This window comes from Pelmatolapia mariae, linkage group LG23 (genome assembly GCF_036321145.2).
Source record: "Pelmatolapia mariae isolate MD_Pm_ZW linkage group LG23, Pm_UMD_F_2, whole genome shotgun sequence".
NCBI classification, from domain to species: Eukaryota; Metazoa; Chordata; class Actinopteri; order Cichliformes; family Cichlidae; genus Pelmatolapia; species Pelmatolapia mariae.
Window position 1 is genome coordinate 46,572,271 of NC_086246.1, and position 18,649 is coordinate 46,590,919.

At 40.6% G+C, this 18,649-nt stretch overlaps 1 protein-coding gene across 1 annotated transcript in view; it reads left to right on the forward strand.

Annotated features, from left to right (window-relative positions):
* The window catches only part of faf1 (Fas (TNFRSF6) associated factor 1), a 64,462-nt gene that overhangs the window by 12,492 nt on the left and 33,321 nt on the right, over nt 1-18,649 (forward strand). Inside the window, exons 7-8 of the mRNA XM_063467113.1 lie at nt 6,863-6,968; nt 12,625-12,711. Of these exons, the coding sequence (XP_063323183.1) occupies nt 6,863-6,968; nt 12,625-12,711 (193 nt within the window). The remainder of the gene's footprint in view (nt 1-6,862; nt 6,969-12,624; nt 12,712-18,649) is intronic.

Genomic DNA, 18,649 nt, shown 5'->3' on the forward strand with positions numbered 1-18,649 from the left:
CACACCTGTGGTCCTCAGGGGTCAAAAATGTCCCCACTTCATTTGACTGTTTTTTAAAGTATAAAGTATAAATTGTTAATCAATTCAGTGTTACATCTTAGTTTTACTTAAGACCAACACATTAACGCAAAATTTACCCAACATTATACATTTTAGGGCCACCAGACCTTGTTTACATAAAATACACCCTGTTTTTGAGCAAAAACAAATTGAGAAAATAAAATATTTAAATGTTCAGATAATTTTGACTATCTGACTAACTACAGAGTGCTGTATGTTGAACTTTAGTGAGAAAGTTTTTTTTGAAGTGTTTATAAATTTTAAATGGCAGCACATAATCACACCTGTGGTCCTCAGGGGTCAAAAATGTCCCCATTTAATTTGAGTATTTCTTAACGTATAAAGTATAAATTGACAATCAATTCAGTGTTACACCTTAGTTTTACTTAAGACCAACACATTAATACATAATTTACCCAACATTTTACATTTTAGGGCCACCAGACCTTGTTTACATAAAGTACACTGTGTTTTCGAGTGGAAATAAAACAAGAAAATAAAATATTTAAATGTTCAGATTATTTTGACTATCTGACTAACTACAGAGTGCTGTATATTGAACTTTAGTGAGAAAGTTTTTTTTGAAGCATTTATAATTTTTAAATGGCAGCACATAATCACACCTGTGGTCCTCAGGGGTCAAAAATGTCCCCATCTGGTTTGATTGATACTTAATTACTATGAAGTGGATTTTTTCCCCACTTTTAATTAAAACTTAATTCAAACATTTTGACACATTTTTTTTATTCCATTTCAAATTTAACTCTGATAAAAACCTTATAAAAATGAATTTTTTCTTTGTTTTCGGGTAAAAAATAACTCAAATCATCAGTTATTGTGATTATCGTTTCACAACCAGAGTCGGTTGCTTTAACAGATTATCACAGATGGGTTTATGTCAAAGTTAATTTAGAAAGCTGTTTTTAAACTACTTCAAGATTTTTACTGGCAGCAAATAATCACATCTGTTGTCCTCTGGGCTCAAAAATGACCCCGTCTGCTTTGACTGTTTATAAAGCCATAAGTATAAAATATCATCCATCTCTGTGTTTCAAGGTTTTATTCAACTTTATTCCAACTCATTACCTGACAGTTTTCTATATTTTGGCATGGTAGGAACACCAGGCCATGGGTCTGAGTGAAGGCAAACTTTCATGAGAACAAATGTGTGTCCATATTTGACACAAGTGCAGGAGGAAGCTCAGGTTTATTCCTCTGTACTGGTCCCATCATGGACAGCTTTCTTTTCTGCAGTTGCAGGCAAGGGTCATATACAGTAAACAAGTTGTTACAGGTGATTGTTTTCTTTTGGAAACCTGCAATGTTAGGGACAACTCGCGTGTCCTGACTGCAGGCCAGACGGTTTGCCATCGTTCACTAGCATGTTCCATGTACAGCTGGACCTGGCATGACATGCCATGTTTTTATCTCATAGGTTTACTTGGGATGTTCTGTTGGAGGGGACAGAGTGCTCTGAACGGGACTTGGTGCTCATACAGTCACATCAGTATCAGGATCTTACATCACAGCAGGAGAAACACCCACTTGTTCCATACACCTCAAATGGTAGCACGTTTGTGTCATGAACGATGATCATCTATTGTGTCTTTATCAAGAAATAATATCACTTTTGTGCTTCTATGATTAATCTTGTGTCACCTTTAAAACGTCTCTACCAGACTCAGGATGTCATAAACTGGCCGTAGCGACTCTACTGGATGCGCGGCAGTAAGAATCAACATACCCACATATGCCTACAGCTGCATTTGATCCATTTTTCTTCCCCTCTCGTTGTCCCTCCTTGTTTGTCATTGAGTTGTAGAGCAGGTCATCTGCTAATTGGATGGTTGTTGGTTCAATCTCTGTGTGCTCTAGTCTGGAGTTCTTACCAAGGTGTCCTTGGGCAAGTTGCTGAACCCCAACTTGGTCTCTGATGCATCCATCGGCATGTGAACGTTAAAAAGCAGAATACAAGCAGAATACACTGTGTGTAATGCTTTCAGTACTCGAGTAGAAAAGAAACTGAAGGAGTATGGGACCTGGCACATGTGCTTGGACTGTGATAGAATATTTTTCTCTGTGGCACATGAGAGAGTCATGCATCGTCTGACACTGGGAAGGATAGAAGACCAGATCAATGTTTCCTCACATTACTGCAAATATTCCTCTGTCTCAGCTGACTCCTCTTTCCTGCTTGATTCTTTGTCTTCATCATAATTGAAATGGAAGATGTGTAGTCCTCTGACACATCTTCTATTTCAGTTTCACATTCTGAAAACTCAAGAAACTTCAAGAAGCCCAGTCACTTTCTTTCCAAGCTCCTCAGACTACCATGTCCTGGATGCCTGAGAACCTACTTGAATATAGTTCAGATTCTTCATCACTTTTCTTCACTTCATAGCCTTCTTCCACTTCTGCAGGTGGGTGATGAGCTTTTTCAGAGAAAGGGTAGCATGTGCTCTAAATATTGACAATATTTTCTGTATCTTCTAACCCTGGATCTTCCTGAACATTGATTCTCCCTCCTCATTATACTAGAGGACAATGTGTGCTTTGTCCTACTGGTCATTGCTTTGCACAACATGGTAAAAAAAAGTATGCTCATCAAAGTATGCAAATCTCTAGTGCAATGGAGGCTTGTGAACATACTTTCTGTGTATGTATTATTGTAGGGTCTACCTTACAATACGAATCACTTTGATGCGACTGTTGTTTTGATTTGGCGCTGTATAAATAAAATTTCAGTGAATATAGAGCACCTGCCTCCTCATTGTGTTGCCTGTTGTTGTTGTTGTTGTGGTTGTTATGACCAGTGCTTGACCCCACACATCAGTGATCCAAGATCAAAGATGTTTGAAAGCAGTATGTTGTGAAAATACGGCCTTTTGCAACACTTTGTACTTTGGGGTCATTTTTGTCCACGAGGACCACAGGTGTTATAAAATCCAATAAAAACCCCATAAATAAATCAAATTACTTAAAACTTATTCCAATCATGCATAGTATAGTAATGAATAACTTCTGTTATTTTCAGACCATTTGATGAATAAAAAACATATTTTTGATAGCAAAAGATTTCTGTAGAGGACAAAAATGACCCAAGGACAACACAAGGGTTAATAGTATAGTTATGAAAGCAGGGAAAAACATCTCTTAGTGAAAGTTTTCTTCTAGCTGCTAATGATTTTTTCCAAACAAAAAGCAAAAAGGAACCACTACCATCTAAATAAAATGGCTTGAAACACACATTTTGAATGAGAGTAATGAACCTCTCACTGTCTCCCGAACTATATTTGCTAGTTTGTATTTTTTTTTTTTTTTAATCTGAAAAGACAGTTATCCACCCAAATGTAATTTCTCAGTGCTCATAGTAAAAATTCAAATCTCCCGTAAATGGTAATATCCAAAGCAATTACTTTGTAGAGCTTGGCTCATGCTGTACACAGACCTCCACCAAAACCGACTGATTAAATAGTGCTGCACTGTCATTATGATCCCGCTGAGCAAACTCCTTTTGGTTGTCTTGTTTGATTAGAAATAAATCTCGAGGCTTCGGAAGGTATTCCTTTGAGAACCAATTCATTTAGATAGTTATTTAGTTAGTGAAGTGATGTGCAGTTAGTAATGGTCTGAAGTTTTTCTGTGGCCATGTTGATGACCGCATGTGAATACAAGATGGTGTTAAGGAGGAGCTAATCTCTTGCATAAATGATGAAGGGCTGATGAATATTTCAATGGAGCCTGTTTCCTTTATTGTTTATTCTCTGCTCCAGCTCTGAGCAGGCACGTGTTTGCCGAGGAAAGGTTATTTTAATTTGAACTCTGGAAAGAAGTTTGAAATTAAAAAAGCGATTCATGAGTTTTTTATGTATTCTTGTTTTATTGAGCTTTGCCTGTCGGCTTACGCTTCACCTCCGCGTGTCAGCTGTCCAGTCGCAGATGCACAGATACTTCAGGGAGATAGCTAACTGGTCAGCTAAAGCAGTGATGCGAAGGATTGTGCGAGAAGCACACTAATAACCTTTTGGAAACAATGGCAGATCAAAATAGAGCAGAACCTGAATGGTTTCACATTTTTCTGCTTTGTTGTGGATGCAAAATATGGAGGAGGTAAGCAGACCCTCGTGTGCGCCTCAGAATCTCCTTTGTACCTGTTAGGGGCATAAGATGAGCTGGCATGTATTCTGCTGGTTAGTGTGTTTTTCAAGCATTTCAAGCATTTAAAGCAGCAGCTGAAACACGCGTTATGGTTAGTTGGTAAATACCAGTGAGCAGTTTTGGTGAATGTTTATGGGACAGCGTATGCGTGTATGGGTATTGGTGTTTTGTAGGCACATTGTGTGCATGTGTGCGTGCGTGTGCGTCTCTGTGTCTGGCAGTGCTAGTTTAATAAGGTCTAGAGTCTGCTCTGTGCCGCGGGGACTCGCAGCTTAGGCGACGGGCTTACCTCAGAATGAAACCAATCTGTTTAGCCTGCTCTTCTCCCCCTGCAGAACGCTCCATTTTTGCTGTCCATAAAGTTAAATGACATTTTCCTCACGGCACCCTTATGCCATGTCAAGTGCCTCCGGAGATGTTCCAGGCCGACCTAGATGTCAACGAGTGTGTGTGTGTGTTGAGTGAGAAAGGGACCTCTGAAGGCAGAAGCAAACACTGCGACATCCACATTTCAACCCTGCACTGCTTGAAGGGCCTGCTTCCCTGAGAAGACAGCCGCTTTGAAAACACAGGTGGTGAAAGCGGTCCAGACAAAGGGTTAGATTTGAAACATGGTTGTTCTGTTTATATGTGGACCAGCAGGCCTTCCTTAGACAGATGGGAAATGACAAGGAGATGACTCATCATGAATGGCAGTTTGTTTCCGCTCTGAATGCATTTGATATTTTAAGTAGCTATATTTGTACTATAGAGCATGATGAGTGATAGATTTTTCAAAGTAAATCTCAAACAGAACCTCCACCCACGCACACACCAAATGGCTCATCGGCCTGCCATAAATGACTGATAAGATGTTCCTTCTTTGCTTGGAAGGACAGAGTAACACTTCCACTCAGTTTACCCTCTATCTCTGCCTATTTAGGAGTCTAGCCGCCTGCCAGCAGCAGCTCGGGACTGTGTCCAAACATAATCGTGATATTAGCTAGATCCTTATTTATATGTCCCTACCCCTTCCATCTCTCCTCTCTCTCACACACACGCACACACATCACTCTCATCCGTCTGCTCGGGCCTATTACATATGCATCCATCCTTCCCACTTCACACATTTCCAATCTTCTCCAGTTAGCTACAACAAACATTACATTTACATATTGATTTCGTAGTTTTAGTCAATGTAAATATGCTGTCATTACAGTAAATTTGAGCTTCTGTTAACATAAGCTCGTCCAGATCTGCGCAGATTAAGGGTGTGATTGCATAATTAATGTGTGCGCTACATATTAATTCCCCCATCCCTCTCTTTCTCTCAACTCTTCCTCCTCTCCTTGGGTTCTGAGCCCTGATTAAGTGCCTGTTTCGGCCTTTAAGCCTCCCATTGCTATTCAGCCTCACAGACCCAGCGTTTGCTCAAAACGCTACTTAACCTCACAGCTTATTGTAAATTAAGCTTCCAAAAGTTGATTCCCCCACCTCTTCTTCTCTGACACTGCTGTAAGTTAGTCAGTGAGCTACGGGTGTCGGTCCAGAGGCAACATCTTAGAGCAGCGGTTGTCTGTAAATACCGCTTTCACAGATTAATATGAAAGTTTCTTGGTAAATGTCTGCTGGACTTATTTGAAGAATTACTCTGAAACTCTCCAAAAAGTTGATTCTGTTCATCTGGACGTAGCGCTTTGTGGGAGAAACGTTTCGTCACTCATCCAAGTGACTTCTTCAGTCTCAGCTGACTGCAGGTTTCCCCAATCTATAAACAGTACATTTGCATAATGACTGAAACCAGCCCACTGAAGGAACAATGGGCTGGGAGGTCAGGTGAAGAAGTCACTTGGATGAGTGACGAAACGTTTCTCCCACAAAACGCTACATCCAGATGAACAGAATCAACTTTTTGGAGATTTACTTTCCTGGATGATTGAGAATGCATCAAGACATTACTCTGAAACTTTTTCACATTCAGTTTCAGCTTTGTATTATTGTTATTTTTCACTTTTAAGGTCGGTGAAAAAAATTTCATGCTGAAGGGAATGCAAATGGAGATAACTATAGCATAGTCAGTCAATACATCCTTTATGACCTGCCTACAACAACATTAACAGGTTTCTAGATACAGTTATTGTAACTGTAACTGCACTAGGTTTAGGCTATTTCAGATTTTTGACTATGTTCAGCTAGTTCAGGATATGCCACAGCAAAATGTTGCTTTTTATTTATATTAATTTTTTTGTTCTGAAAGTACTGTAGGCCTTTTCTCCAGTTTTGTTAGCGTTAAGGCAGATTGATCGACTCCCTGCTGTTAATGTGCAGGTGGTCATAGCTGTTGGAGCCTGCTGTGCTGAACATAGTTCTGGACAGGCTTGTTAAGACATAACCAGAAAAGAGAACGACTTACCCCCTGAGGAAGCACCCACCTCCCCACAGGCCAGCAGGCTACCACTAGTTGACAAGTTTCAGCTTGCCCTTTACTCAACTCGAGTCACTGTTAGCAATTATGTATGTTTGTCTTTGCCCTCTTCTTTCTCTTGTGTCATTATTCTGTCACCTTGTTTAGGTGTTTTCTCTCTGCATCAATCTGTGTTTTCATTTCCTTTATAGAATTTATCCCTATTTCTTACCGTTTACAATGTTCCCTCTTCTCGTTTAGTGCTCTTCAGGATTCATTAAACCAAAACTTCCTGCTGGTCATTAGCCACCGTGAGGCTCAGAGGGACTACAACCTCAACTTTCCCGGCTCCAGAACCATACAGGAGGTATGGACACACACACCACATTAGATATCACAGTGTCACTTTCTATGCACACATACGCACAATGTCTCTGTAATGCACCCACATCATGCACTCGCATAATATTATTGTGCCTTATTCTGGCTTCTCATAATACAACTTTCATTCCATTTGCCAAACATTGCTAGTCTATCTCAGCCATCGATTCATTATTCATCACAAATGATCACATTTCAGAGCACATAATTACTCTCACAGCTGCGCTCTGGTACAGCCCCCTCGTTTTTTCTGGACTCCCCCATCTCTGCGCCTTCCTCCCTTTCTCTCTCTCTCGCTGCAGTGTCAGCAGTCTAGAAAGCCGTTTAAATGACTGAACATTGTTTGATCTAGGCATGTGGGTGCAGTGGAAAAAGACAGTGTGTTCGCTTACTCCATCTGAAACTAAACAGTAGCCTTTGCAGCCTATGAAATATTTATAGTTACTCATCTAGGACCCAGTGTGAGTCCAGTGCATGTCTTTATCCGTTGGTATTGCTATCACAGCTGCAAATTGATTAGATGTTAAGGAACATGAGAATGTAAGTATATGCTTGCTTGAATGCGAAGACGAGTAAGTGTGTCTTGCTGTATCGGTTTTTAGGTCCTACTTGTGTTGAAATCTGAACTTGCCTGCATATAGAAACATGTCTTTTAGGCTGCATTCACAGCAAGGCCAGATTTAGACTTCAGGCCACGGGCAATCTTAGAGAGCTTACGACGTAACCTATGAAAGTGGCTGACGAAATTTATGCTTGCGCTGGTGCATTATGTGTTAATTACTGTGTGGTACACATCCCAGTGTTGTCAACACTAAAGCATATATCTGACCACACTACTGTGTCCTTTTAGGTCCCCTGAAGTCAAGTATTTTGAAAACTCTACTAAGCTAAGATTTAGTTTTAGTAAGGACGAGTTATAAAGAAGACTCGGAATTGATCATGCAGGCACCAACATCCAACTGCTGACTGATTGAATCTCATCAGTCACTATCTGTCCTTCCGTGAGTCATCACACCCCATCACATGACCCTTTTCTGGGAGAAAACAAAGGCATTGGTCTTGGCAACCAGTGGTTAATTCAACGAGGAAAACAAATTACAGGTGTTGCTGAGCCTGGTGTTTATGCTCTCAGCTGTTCTACAGCTAAACTGTTTTTTATTTTATTATTTTTATTTTATTAAGCTACAACTTTCTACAAGAGACTGTCCAGGTGTACGTCAGTGGGCATGTAGAATGCATTTTTAGGTGAATGGACAGATATTGCTTCAGTTTGTTTATTAATGGTGCAGAAACTCTGTTTAATATGAAAACATATTAGAGTGGATATAGCCATACACAGCTGCCCTGTGCTGTCCTGCTCTGCTCCTGCAGGGAGAGACCTGAGCAGGAAACATTTATTAGTCAGTGTTTGCTAGCCAGCTGCTAGAAGTAAGAACTCCAACTCTGTCTTACAGTACCTCCTTGAAAGTTTAGGTAATTTAAACTCAATTTAAACGATTTGAACTCGGTGTATCAGGATGTTTAATGTCTGTGGATTCTTTACATGCCTTTGACTAGTTGTTTGTCAGTTTAGATGTGCTGAATGCTTTCTGTGTTTTACATCCAGACCAACTGTTTTCTCAAAAGCAACAGTGAAAGGTGTTTATTCTTCCTTGTTCTCTGCAACCACTGCTGTTCTGGCCTAGGTCCTCGTTGCAGTTCAAGATTACACTAATAATAATCAGGCTGCACGCAGGGCCTGTAATGGTGTTAATTGAACAGATTAGTATAACCGGCATCTGAACTGGAGGCAGCTCGCCTCCCTGGACTTCTCTCTCTTCTCCATTTGCGCTCTCATTTTTTTCTCCTCCTTCATCATCTCCCCTTTTTCTTTCTCACTCTCTTCTCAGGCAGATGGTTTTGATGAGCACCCACTGTGAACCTTAAGTGTTTCTGCTGGGATTACAAACACTGGGGAGGGGTCCCTGTGGTGTGGGAGGGGGGAACTGTGGACACAGAAAGGAGGCAAAGGACTGTTGGCTTGGTGGGGGTGCTGTAAGAGGCCACGGGGGATAGAGAAGGGACCATGTGGGCTTAAACAGGCCTCCACGTTGCGGTCCTTTCCTTACAAATGCTTGTCTTTAGGCATCTCAAGGCCCCCTGCGGGGAAAATGAGACCCAGAACTTTAACCTGAATATATCATGTGTATACATCATGTAAGGGCTGGCTCAGAAACGTTTTCGGAGTCAGAGTGAATGTGAAAGAGTAGTTGTGGAGTGGAGTTGCTTTAGTATGGCTTGCCTGTGGGAGAGATGAGGAAATAGACTGAAAAAAAATATACAATAAGAAGAATAATTAAAGACACCAGCAAGAAGAGAAATGCTGTTCTGTCAACAGAAATATCTTGGGACGCAACAAAGTGGTAACAACACATATTCAGCCCGACTGACACTCTTTTCTGGTATACTGTGTCCAATCTCACATATGGACACCACTACAGAGCACCTTTCTTTCCCCATTCTCCCTTTTGTCTTTACTGAAGACTAACCGATGGTCCCTGCTTGTGCATATCAATAAGGATGGAGTCTTGTCTTCTTGTTTGTCTTTGCCAAAGACTGTGGCTTTGCCTTGTGGCTCTCAGGGAACTGCCCTTACCCCTCCCTTTCTATTCCTTCATTCTCCATCTCTCTCCCAGTGTCCCCTTTCCACTTTCTTTCTTCTCCATCTCTAGAGCTCAAGGCGGTGTAGACTCTGATTGGCATTACCAGACTATGCTGTGGGGGTAAGTTGCTGGCTAGCTTCTGAGCTAAGCTGGAGAGCAAATGTTTGCCAGGGAAGTAGAGGGTAGAATAGGCATGGCTGCCGGGTCCTGAGTTGTCCGTGACCAGACCAGTTGTCCTGGGGATTTCCCTTGTCTGCTGCCCCCCCACCCCACCCACCCCAGGACTTGTGGATGGGCCCCATCTTTGCTCCGCAGCTGGGCGACATATAGGAACCGAATGCAGACAGGGGCTAGAGAGCTGAGAAAAGGAGGGTTGGATCGAAAAAGGAATGAAAGAAAGGCATCTGGTGCTTAGGGGAGATGAAGAAAGAGAGAGGGAGCTTGTGACTGTTTAACGGAAACCTTTCCTTTTCTTTGATTTGCTTCCAGGCAAGGATTACAGGCAATTGGCATTTACAATGATTGGATCATTAATTTTGCCGTGAGGCATATTGCCCAGCAGCTCAGCACCACTGCCAGTTTAGCTAATGTTGTGTATAACTGGCTCATACACCCTTGCCTCATCTCAACATGAACAGCCGCACACAATTTGCAGCACTGTGTTAGACTTTGATATAAATCCCTTTATGCTCCCTTAAAGGCATTTTCTTTACATTTCATCTTCTCTGTGTAGAAGTCAGGTTGATCAATACCTTTCACAAGCCGCCGAATCGTTCGACCACCAATGCCATGTTTTGCTTAATACCCCATGCAATGACGTTCCAAATGTAGGCCCCTTGTTTAGAGACAAACAAGTCTGAATTATTTGTAAGTAGGAATTTGCTATGGAAGTGTTGCTGAGAGGCAACTATTAAACGTAATTGTTTTAGTTTGTTTCAGTCTCACTTATCAGTCAGATGGCTGTTGTGGTAGACAGGGGGCAGCATTAGACAGTATTGCTCCATGTGTGATTGGATTGCAGCCCTCAGTAACAATGCTCTGTAACCGAGGGCTGCAACAAGAAATTCAGCTAGCTGGGTTAAGGCCAGGCATTCTGTCAAGCTAGTCTTGGGTTCTTATCTGTCCTTAATTTTATTAATAATTTGTTTTCTTTCAGCGTTTCTCACAATATTTCATATGTCAGGAAAAGATTGAGTGACTCCCTTCAGATTTTGACAGTGCAGTTTCAGGTGGACACGCTTGCTGTGTAGATGTGGGTGGGTTTTGGGGACTTTTTGTTGTTGTTTTTTTGGTGGTGAGATCAGATTGTCCTTTGCCAGGTGTCTTTCACTGTCTGTCTCCACTCTCCTCCTCCACCTCTCACCTTCACTCTCTCTGTGGTGGGCGTAAGTTTGTTGTTTCTCTGATGCTGCTTTAACCTCTGACTGCAGTCTCTTCATTACTAGTGTTTATGCCTCTCCTTTCCTCCCTTTTCCCCTCTATTCATCGGCCGGCCAGCCGGTCAGTCAAATCCCTGTAGTCTGGCTGGTCAAACATAGATATTACACTCTGTAATAACACTGGCCACCCGCTTTGACCCCAGCCTGCTGTCCTGATCATAGCCTCTCTTCATAAGGATAGGCACCGAGCCGTGTGGTGTGGGATTTACGACGGAAAGGCAAAGGATGGACTGTGCCACTCATTTATTATTGTTCTTTTATTCTTCTCCCTCCATGTTTGTACTCTGAATTGCTTTGCTGTGCTTTGCCCATCCACAGTGAAATAAAATTTCTGTTTGTGACTGATAATGTATAGGAAAAAAAAATTCTGCTCAAAAACTATTTTAGCTTTGATTTTTGCTTTTATTTTAAGAGGGTTGATGATTTGTGTTTCCACAGTTTTTTTGTTGTTTTGTTTTTGTTGTTTTTTTACCTCATTTATGCCAGTAAAGATTTTCAACTTTAATATTTGGGACAAAAGTGTTCCTTACTTTGTTTTATTTAATTTTTTTGAGCATTTCTTTTATAAAAGATAACAAGAGTCATTCTGATTGTGCTCCCAGACAGTTTTTAAACTACATATAAATGCAAAGTGCGGTAATAAGTAGTATTATGTGACAAGCAGCCGAGCATTGTCTACCTTCATAATCTTTACAGTTCAGTGTGCTGCACAGGCTTTCCTGCTTTCCCCGAGATTGGCTTTGACTTTGTGTTTGTAGCGTTCTTTAAGTTTCCACCTCCATGACCAGCAGCCCTGAATATGCTCAAGGATCCATCTCTTCTCAGTGCTTGTTACAAAGACAGGATTTGCCCAGTGTGTGTGGAGGGATCTTAGTTCCACAATAGATAGTTTTCTCAGCATCAGTGTTCAGCCCTGCGGGCCTGAACGGCAGAATCCTGCAGAACAAACGCACTAGAATTCACGGCCGCCAGCGTTCAGACACCGACGGGGCTTTGATCAGGGTTGACTGGCGCACATCAGGCTGGCGTTAGGGCTTTAAACCAACAACCCAGCAGCCGGTGTAACGCAACGCTTGACGGGACAGGCGCTTGCTGGCTGCTAACTGTTTAAAGGCAAGGAGTGTTATTAAGTGATGCAGATACAGCGTCCGCACATGAATGGGAGAAGAGAAATACTGTTCATTTCAGAGCGTGGGGCTGTTGTCGCTGGGAATTAGCAGTGGCATCTGAAGAATGCTGATAACACTGGCTGTCTCTTTTCTGTCCTTCTCTCTCCTTTGACTTGTGAAGCCCTTTATTCTCTGCCTCTTCTGTTCTTCCGAGTGGAGGATGGCTCCTAAAATTTACAGCGTTGTATGCAATGTAATGAGGCAATCATATTGACGCTAAAACTGACCCCCCCCCCCCTTGCTGGCTAGAATATAAAGAGAAATATCAAAGCTCTTTGGGTAGAGTCAGAGAGGCAGTGCATGCTGTTGTCATTACGGATGTTACATGAGTTTTGTGTATTGCGAGTATACAGTAATATTGAATAAAATACAATCATTTCCTCTGTTTGCAGGTGAAAAGAAACATTTCAGACTTGACCAACATCCCAGTCCGGCATCAGCAGTGGGAGGGATGGCCTGCATCAGCGTCTGATGATTCTGTAAGACAGACACACACACACACACACACACACACACACACACACACACACACACACACACACACAGGAATGCAAGAAGTCAGCCAAACTATTCATCAGGGAACATTTTCTGTGGGTGTTTGAATCAGTAAAGGTATGCAATGGTGATACAAGCATGTAAGCAGTGATAGTGAAAAATACATTTTTGCTTATTGCAGTGCTCCCCAGTGGCCATTTTTTTCTGTTTATTTGTTTTGTTTTTTTTAGTTAAATAATCCAGAGTGTTCTCATTTTTGACTGACTGGAACCTAAGTTGGGTTTCAGCAGATGAGTCTATTACTTGAGACATAGTCTCACAAATTGGTCTTAAAACATATTTTAAATCTTGGGAGGAAGTCCTTCATGACAGTGGCATAAATTAGGCAACAGCAAGCTGACACATGCATTACCCAAGTGCCCTAAAATTGTCTGTGGTTTCTCAAAATGGTGTCATTGGTCCATGAAATAAGTTTGATTTTGATACAGCAAGACATTGCTTAGATGTGATTCATGATTTTGCGGCGTTTCTGTTGATTCCAGCTGGATGTGATGGTCAAATAAACAAAAGTCCTTATGATTTTTCTGAGGATTGGTCTAAGGTCAATCTAGGCAAGCAAAAAAATGTTAAAATATATTTATTTTTTTTCCAAGAAATCCACTCGTACTGCGCTTTTGCAAATCTGTCACATGGTTCAAAATCTATGTGCTTTTCAGAAAAAAAAAGAATAAACACCCTTCCAGTTTCTGTCCATTGGTTTTGCTAGAGTACCCGAGGCACAGAAAATTGTTCCAATCTCTAATCTGCGCCAAAACAGCTGTCAGAAGTATGAGAGTAAGCTGTTAAAGGTAATTAAGACGTCAAAGATGGTTCCCATTCTGTGTCCTCTGTCTGTGGACATTAAAGCTCACATCATTCGGTCCCGCTGACCTCTCTTGTCTCAGGGTTGCCCTTCCCAACCATTCACCCTACACACAGTCAAGCTGATCAGAGGCGGCCCTCATACAGAACCTCGAAGAACCTCTGACCCCTTTTGCCTCACCCCTTCTTTGGCAGCATATGTGTTCCCATGCTAATTGTTTGGGATGTTTTCATGCCTACATTGCGAATCTGTTGTGCACACATTCTTCCAGCTAACAATTTTAATTTTGGTCTTTGTAATTGTTTGGTTTGGTGTATTGTTTTTTTTTCTCCATGCATTATAATATGTGTCTTGTGCAAGAATTAACTGTAAAAGCGATACATACTTGTGATTCATATGGATAAACTTGTTACTTTGTGCAGTGTTATGTGGGAAGAGTCTGTTACATTTGTTACCTATTAGTCATATTACTCAAAGTGGATACACAATGACTGAACTGTTTTTTGGACTCAAAGTAAAGCTTTTAGTACTCACAGTGGAAGCAAATACAACACACCCATTAACCTACATAAAAAGGATAAAAGGTTACGGTTTTACACTACCCAAGACTGTTTGCTGTATTCTGTTCCATGACAGCTCAGAGCAGCCAATTGTAAATCCAGTAACCACCAAACAAACCATAGGGCTACAATGCAGATTTTCCATTGTTAGCATTATCTTTGGAGACTTGAAATTATGCGATCAGTAAACAGCCCGGGATTGCAAAGGAAATACAAATCTTACTGCAAATCTGAAAGCACATTGTGGACATGTGGTGCAATGACTGACCTCAGTCTTGAGTGGAAATGTTCGGTATTATTCCACCAAATTATTTACTTTTCAGAGTCGGAGCCACATTATGCACTAATAGGAAGAGTGCTGACATTTTCCAAAATCAAAGTTTTTTTAAAAAAAGGAAGGAGGGCATTTTGTAAAATGTAAATAAAAACACAGTGCAGTAATTTATAAATAATTAAAACTGTAAAACTCATTGAAAATAATACAGAAGCAACATATCAGTGTTTTGAGGGAAATTATGCCTTTGTTTTCAAATTTATACCAGCAAACTTTCAAATAATTCACAACTTACTGGAAATGTACATTTGTCTATGTACTGTATATTGAGCCGACCACAAATAAAGGAATCACTGTTTTACATCTATTAAAATTAGATTATTATTTTCTTGGGTAAATTGATAGAAGTTGGGAAATATAGGGAAAGAGCAGAGGGAAATGACATGCAGGAATCATCACAGTAAGGATTCCTCACGTGGTATGTTCCATAACAATTAATCATTTGAAAATACTTAGACGGGCTCTGAACATTTTAAAGTGTAATCAGTGCATTTCATGCACTATTGACCTAACTACTACCATCTAGCCATGCACACTCATTTGTCAATTCCAAACCACTAAACTGTACCTACTAATTTCAGTTTAAATGTGAGATATGTAAGAAAAACACTTGATAATTGTGTTTTTTATATTTGCACTTTTGTTCTCCGTATTCTGGTTTTCAGCAGGCCTCAGCTTGTCACACTCAGCTGTATATATAACGGCCAGGGATTGCAAATAGATTATCATAGGCCCGGTCAGCCTTTGACTAGCACACATCCGCAGTGTCTGTGTTTCCTTGGATGAAGCGATATTAAAAAGTATAGAGAAGAGACAGAAGTGCAATAATGGCCTCTGCATTAGCTATAGCCCTCTTATTGAAACGTCTGAAGGTATTAACAGAGAAAGCCAAGGGCTTGGCTGGCCTAGCAGTCGGGTAGGGAGCCAGTGTTAGTGTCTAGCTCATTAGCCCAGTCTCATCTCCCGGGGCTTGGGCCAATAAAGATGGCAGTCAGAGACCCAAGATTGCATTTAGCTCCACGCACTATCCTGCTTGCGGTGGAATCGATTGCTACTCAACTCTTCTGTCTTGTGCGATACCAATGCGTTCACCTGTGCAGTTATATTTGTGTGTGCATATTTGCATTTGTGTATTTGCAAATTTGCCTTTCGTGTTGTACACACTGTGTCTTGAGCTATCGAACCCCAATACTGATCCAACCGAACTGTGTCTTTAGAAAAGACATTTCCTGTGGCTTTGAAAATGTATATTTTTCATTTGAATTCTTGGTCAAATTATTAGTACTTTTTACTTGTTTTTTTGTCTTTTGTTTGTTTGTTTTTTTCCAAATATTGCAAATTTTATTTTATTTAAATAAACTGTTGATTGAAGTACTAAAATAATTATACATTGTTTAAGAAAAGGTATAACATATTTAGTACTGATACAGAAAATTTGTAATTGGATTAGCAGGAGTTCACACGCTGACTGTGACAGTGTTGGGGAAATTGCCTTTGCTTTAGCTGTATAGTTGCTTTCATAGTCATGTAGAGCACATTTTTGTTTTTATATATATATATATATATATATATATATATATATATATATATATATATATATATATATATATATATATATATATATATATATATATATATATATATCATAGTTCATCTAGCTGATCAACTGCTCAGAATATCAGTTTCTTCTCTCAGTTATTCTTGTGCTGTGAGAAAGTTATTTGAGTTGGTGTAATGTTAGTGTAATTATGTCATGTATTGTTGGAGTATAGGAGATGGTTTGTTAGAAAGAAATTCTCACCTTTCCAGAAAACTAGTGGTTACGTGATGTGTCAGCCCCTGATATTGTTCACTCAGCACGTTTCATTGAAATTCAAGGTCTGATGGTCATCGGAAATTGGATCAGGATGCATAATGGTTTCATGGCAATGAATCGCAGATTAGTTTATTCAGTCTATTGTTATTGTTCTTGCTATGGGTTCTTAGAATAAAGGAATTCAGTATTAAATGTAGTAGTAAATGGGACATAGTAGCAGTAATATATCTATAAATAAATATCTATATATAAATAAATAAATATCTCTGTCTGTCTGTCTATATATATATGTATATATAGATAGATGGATAGATCAGGTAGTAAAAGTCACATTGCTTTAACTGCTGTACATTTTATTCCTAAGTCTAATTCAAATTCACCATCAAACACGACTGCTAATGTGAACACATTGCTATTCAAAGCATATAAAACATTTTCCCAGTCTTCTGTATCGCTTCTTAATATTCCATAAATAATTTAATGTCCCCAGTGTGACATTTACCCAGAGCACATTTGGTTGACAAATGTGCAGCTGTTCATGATGAGCAATTTAAATGTTTGTTTCTTGAACATTGTTTTGGGTGCCATGATTACAATGTTCTTATAGATTCATTAGAATCCAGTTTGTAATATTTACTAGTAGTAGAGATCCATGTGGGCAAAACAAATGGTTTTTGTGACTGTTTATTTTAGCATTTGTTTGAATTTTCTTTGGGTTTACTGCATCACAGACGTCTTGACAGAACTGGAAAAAGTTCTCAGTCAGAGAAAAAGTATGTTGGACTTTGCTATAGTTTAAATTTGATAAAAAATAATTTTCTCCAAGTAGAGCAAAACGCTTACTCTGGCATCATTTGGAAATATTATGGTCGTACTGCCTTTCAGTTTTTTTCTCGCTTGTGTGGCATTGACAAAGCTGTTCTGAATATAATACTGATGATGGAAATTAACTTGCTTTGCTATTGCAAATATAACGGTTGAACCTCTGTCCTCGCCTTCTCTGAGACTTTGCCCTTAGCATTTCAGCACAGAGAGTCTCTGGACAGGCTTCATCTCATTGGAGCAGCTTTGATTGGCAGTCCTTCCTCCCGTACCTGTTGGAGTGATTGACAGCCAGTGGGACATCCTTATTACGTCCCCCCCATCTCTGCACCCCTCCACCACCGCCCGCCCTTTCTTCTAGCCAGTAATTGCTGACATTTATGCAGTGTTTCATGGTGTTTGCTAATGTATTAATGCCACAGAGCCTCTGAGGTGCCGTGGCTTGTAGGGCAGCACCTCCCTCCATTTCCCAGCTGGCATTACTGGAATCTTCGTCTACCTGATTGGGGCCTATGAAACCAGTTATTGACGGGCCGGGGGACAGCTTGTGGTTTCCATAGCATCAGGGCTCAGCAGTAAAGTCAGGCAGAGCCACCCCCCCTTCCTCATGAAATTGGCCTCCTTCAGGTGAAATTCAGTGCTGACTTAGTCTGTCTGTATCTGTTTTCTTTTTATTTCTTGGTGTTACGCTCCCATCTCACTGAACCTTTTATTTGAAGAATAGGATCCTTTTTTCCTGAGCTTGGTCACACTGTATACCTTCCTATTGCATCTCAGCCTGGAAACAATGTCATTTATTAAATATCTTAATAAATCTTAAAGGTGGAGTTTAAGTCTTCTATCTCCTTTCCCTTTAAACTTCCTCTCTTCTTTCTTTCTCTGTTCTTCTCTTGCTCTAAAAATGACATAGTAGAGTAAGGTGGTATGATGAGGTTTTGGTTGCCTTCAGTGCAGCTGTCAGTGGTAATTATCTCATACTCACAGCCAGACACCTAATCCAAACACTGCCTACACTGGAAAAGAAAAAAAAATGAAACACAGAAAGAATGAAGGGAGAGAAAGGGAGGAAAAGGAGGATAGAGTAGAGGGACAAAAAAAAAGTTTGACTGGGAAAGCAAAGGAGGGGGGAGGGGGGGTGAGGGAAAGAGAAAATTCTTCCCCTGTATCGGCGCCTGAATGCTTAGAGCCTCAATGAAAGTGTTAATTAAAAGAATCCAAAAAAGAGGAGCCAGTTCCTTTTGTGTGGAGATGTGGGAGAGGGTCATTTTGGGGGTTAACCTCATCCCCTCAGACCCTGTGCCCTGCGGCGCTTCAACCTTGTTTCCACGTTTCACCACTGAGCCGTCAAGCTGCACTTGTGTACCTCAACATCGGGAGAAGCCATCGGGTCAATGTGAGGAAGAGGACTGAGAGGCACTCATCTCTCTCTTTTTTTCTCCTTTTCCCCCCTTTTCACCTCCCCTGGTTGCATCCATGTCAGCCCAAACCCTCCAGGCTGTCTTTGACAGGGGAAGTGATCAACTTTATT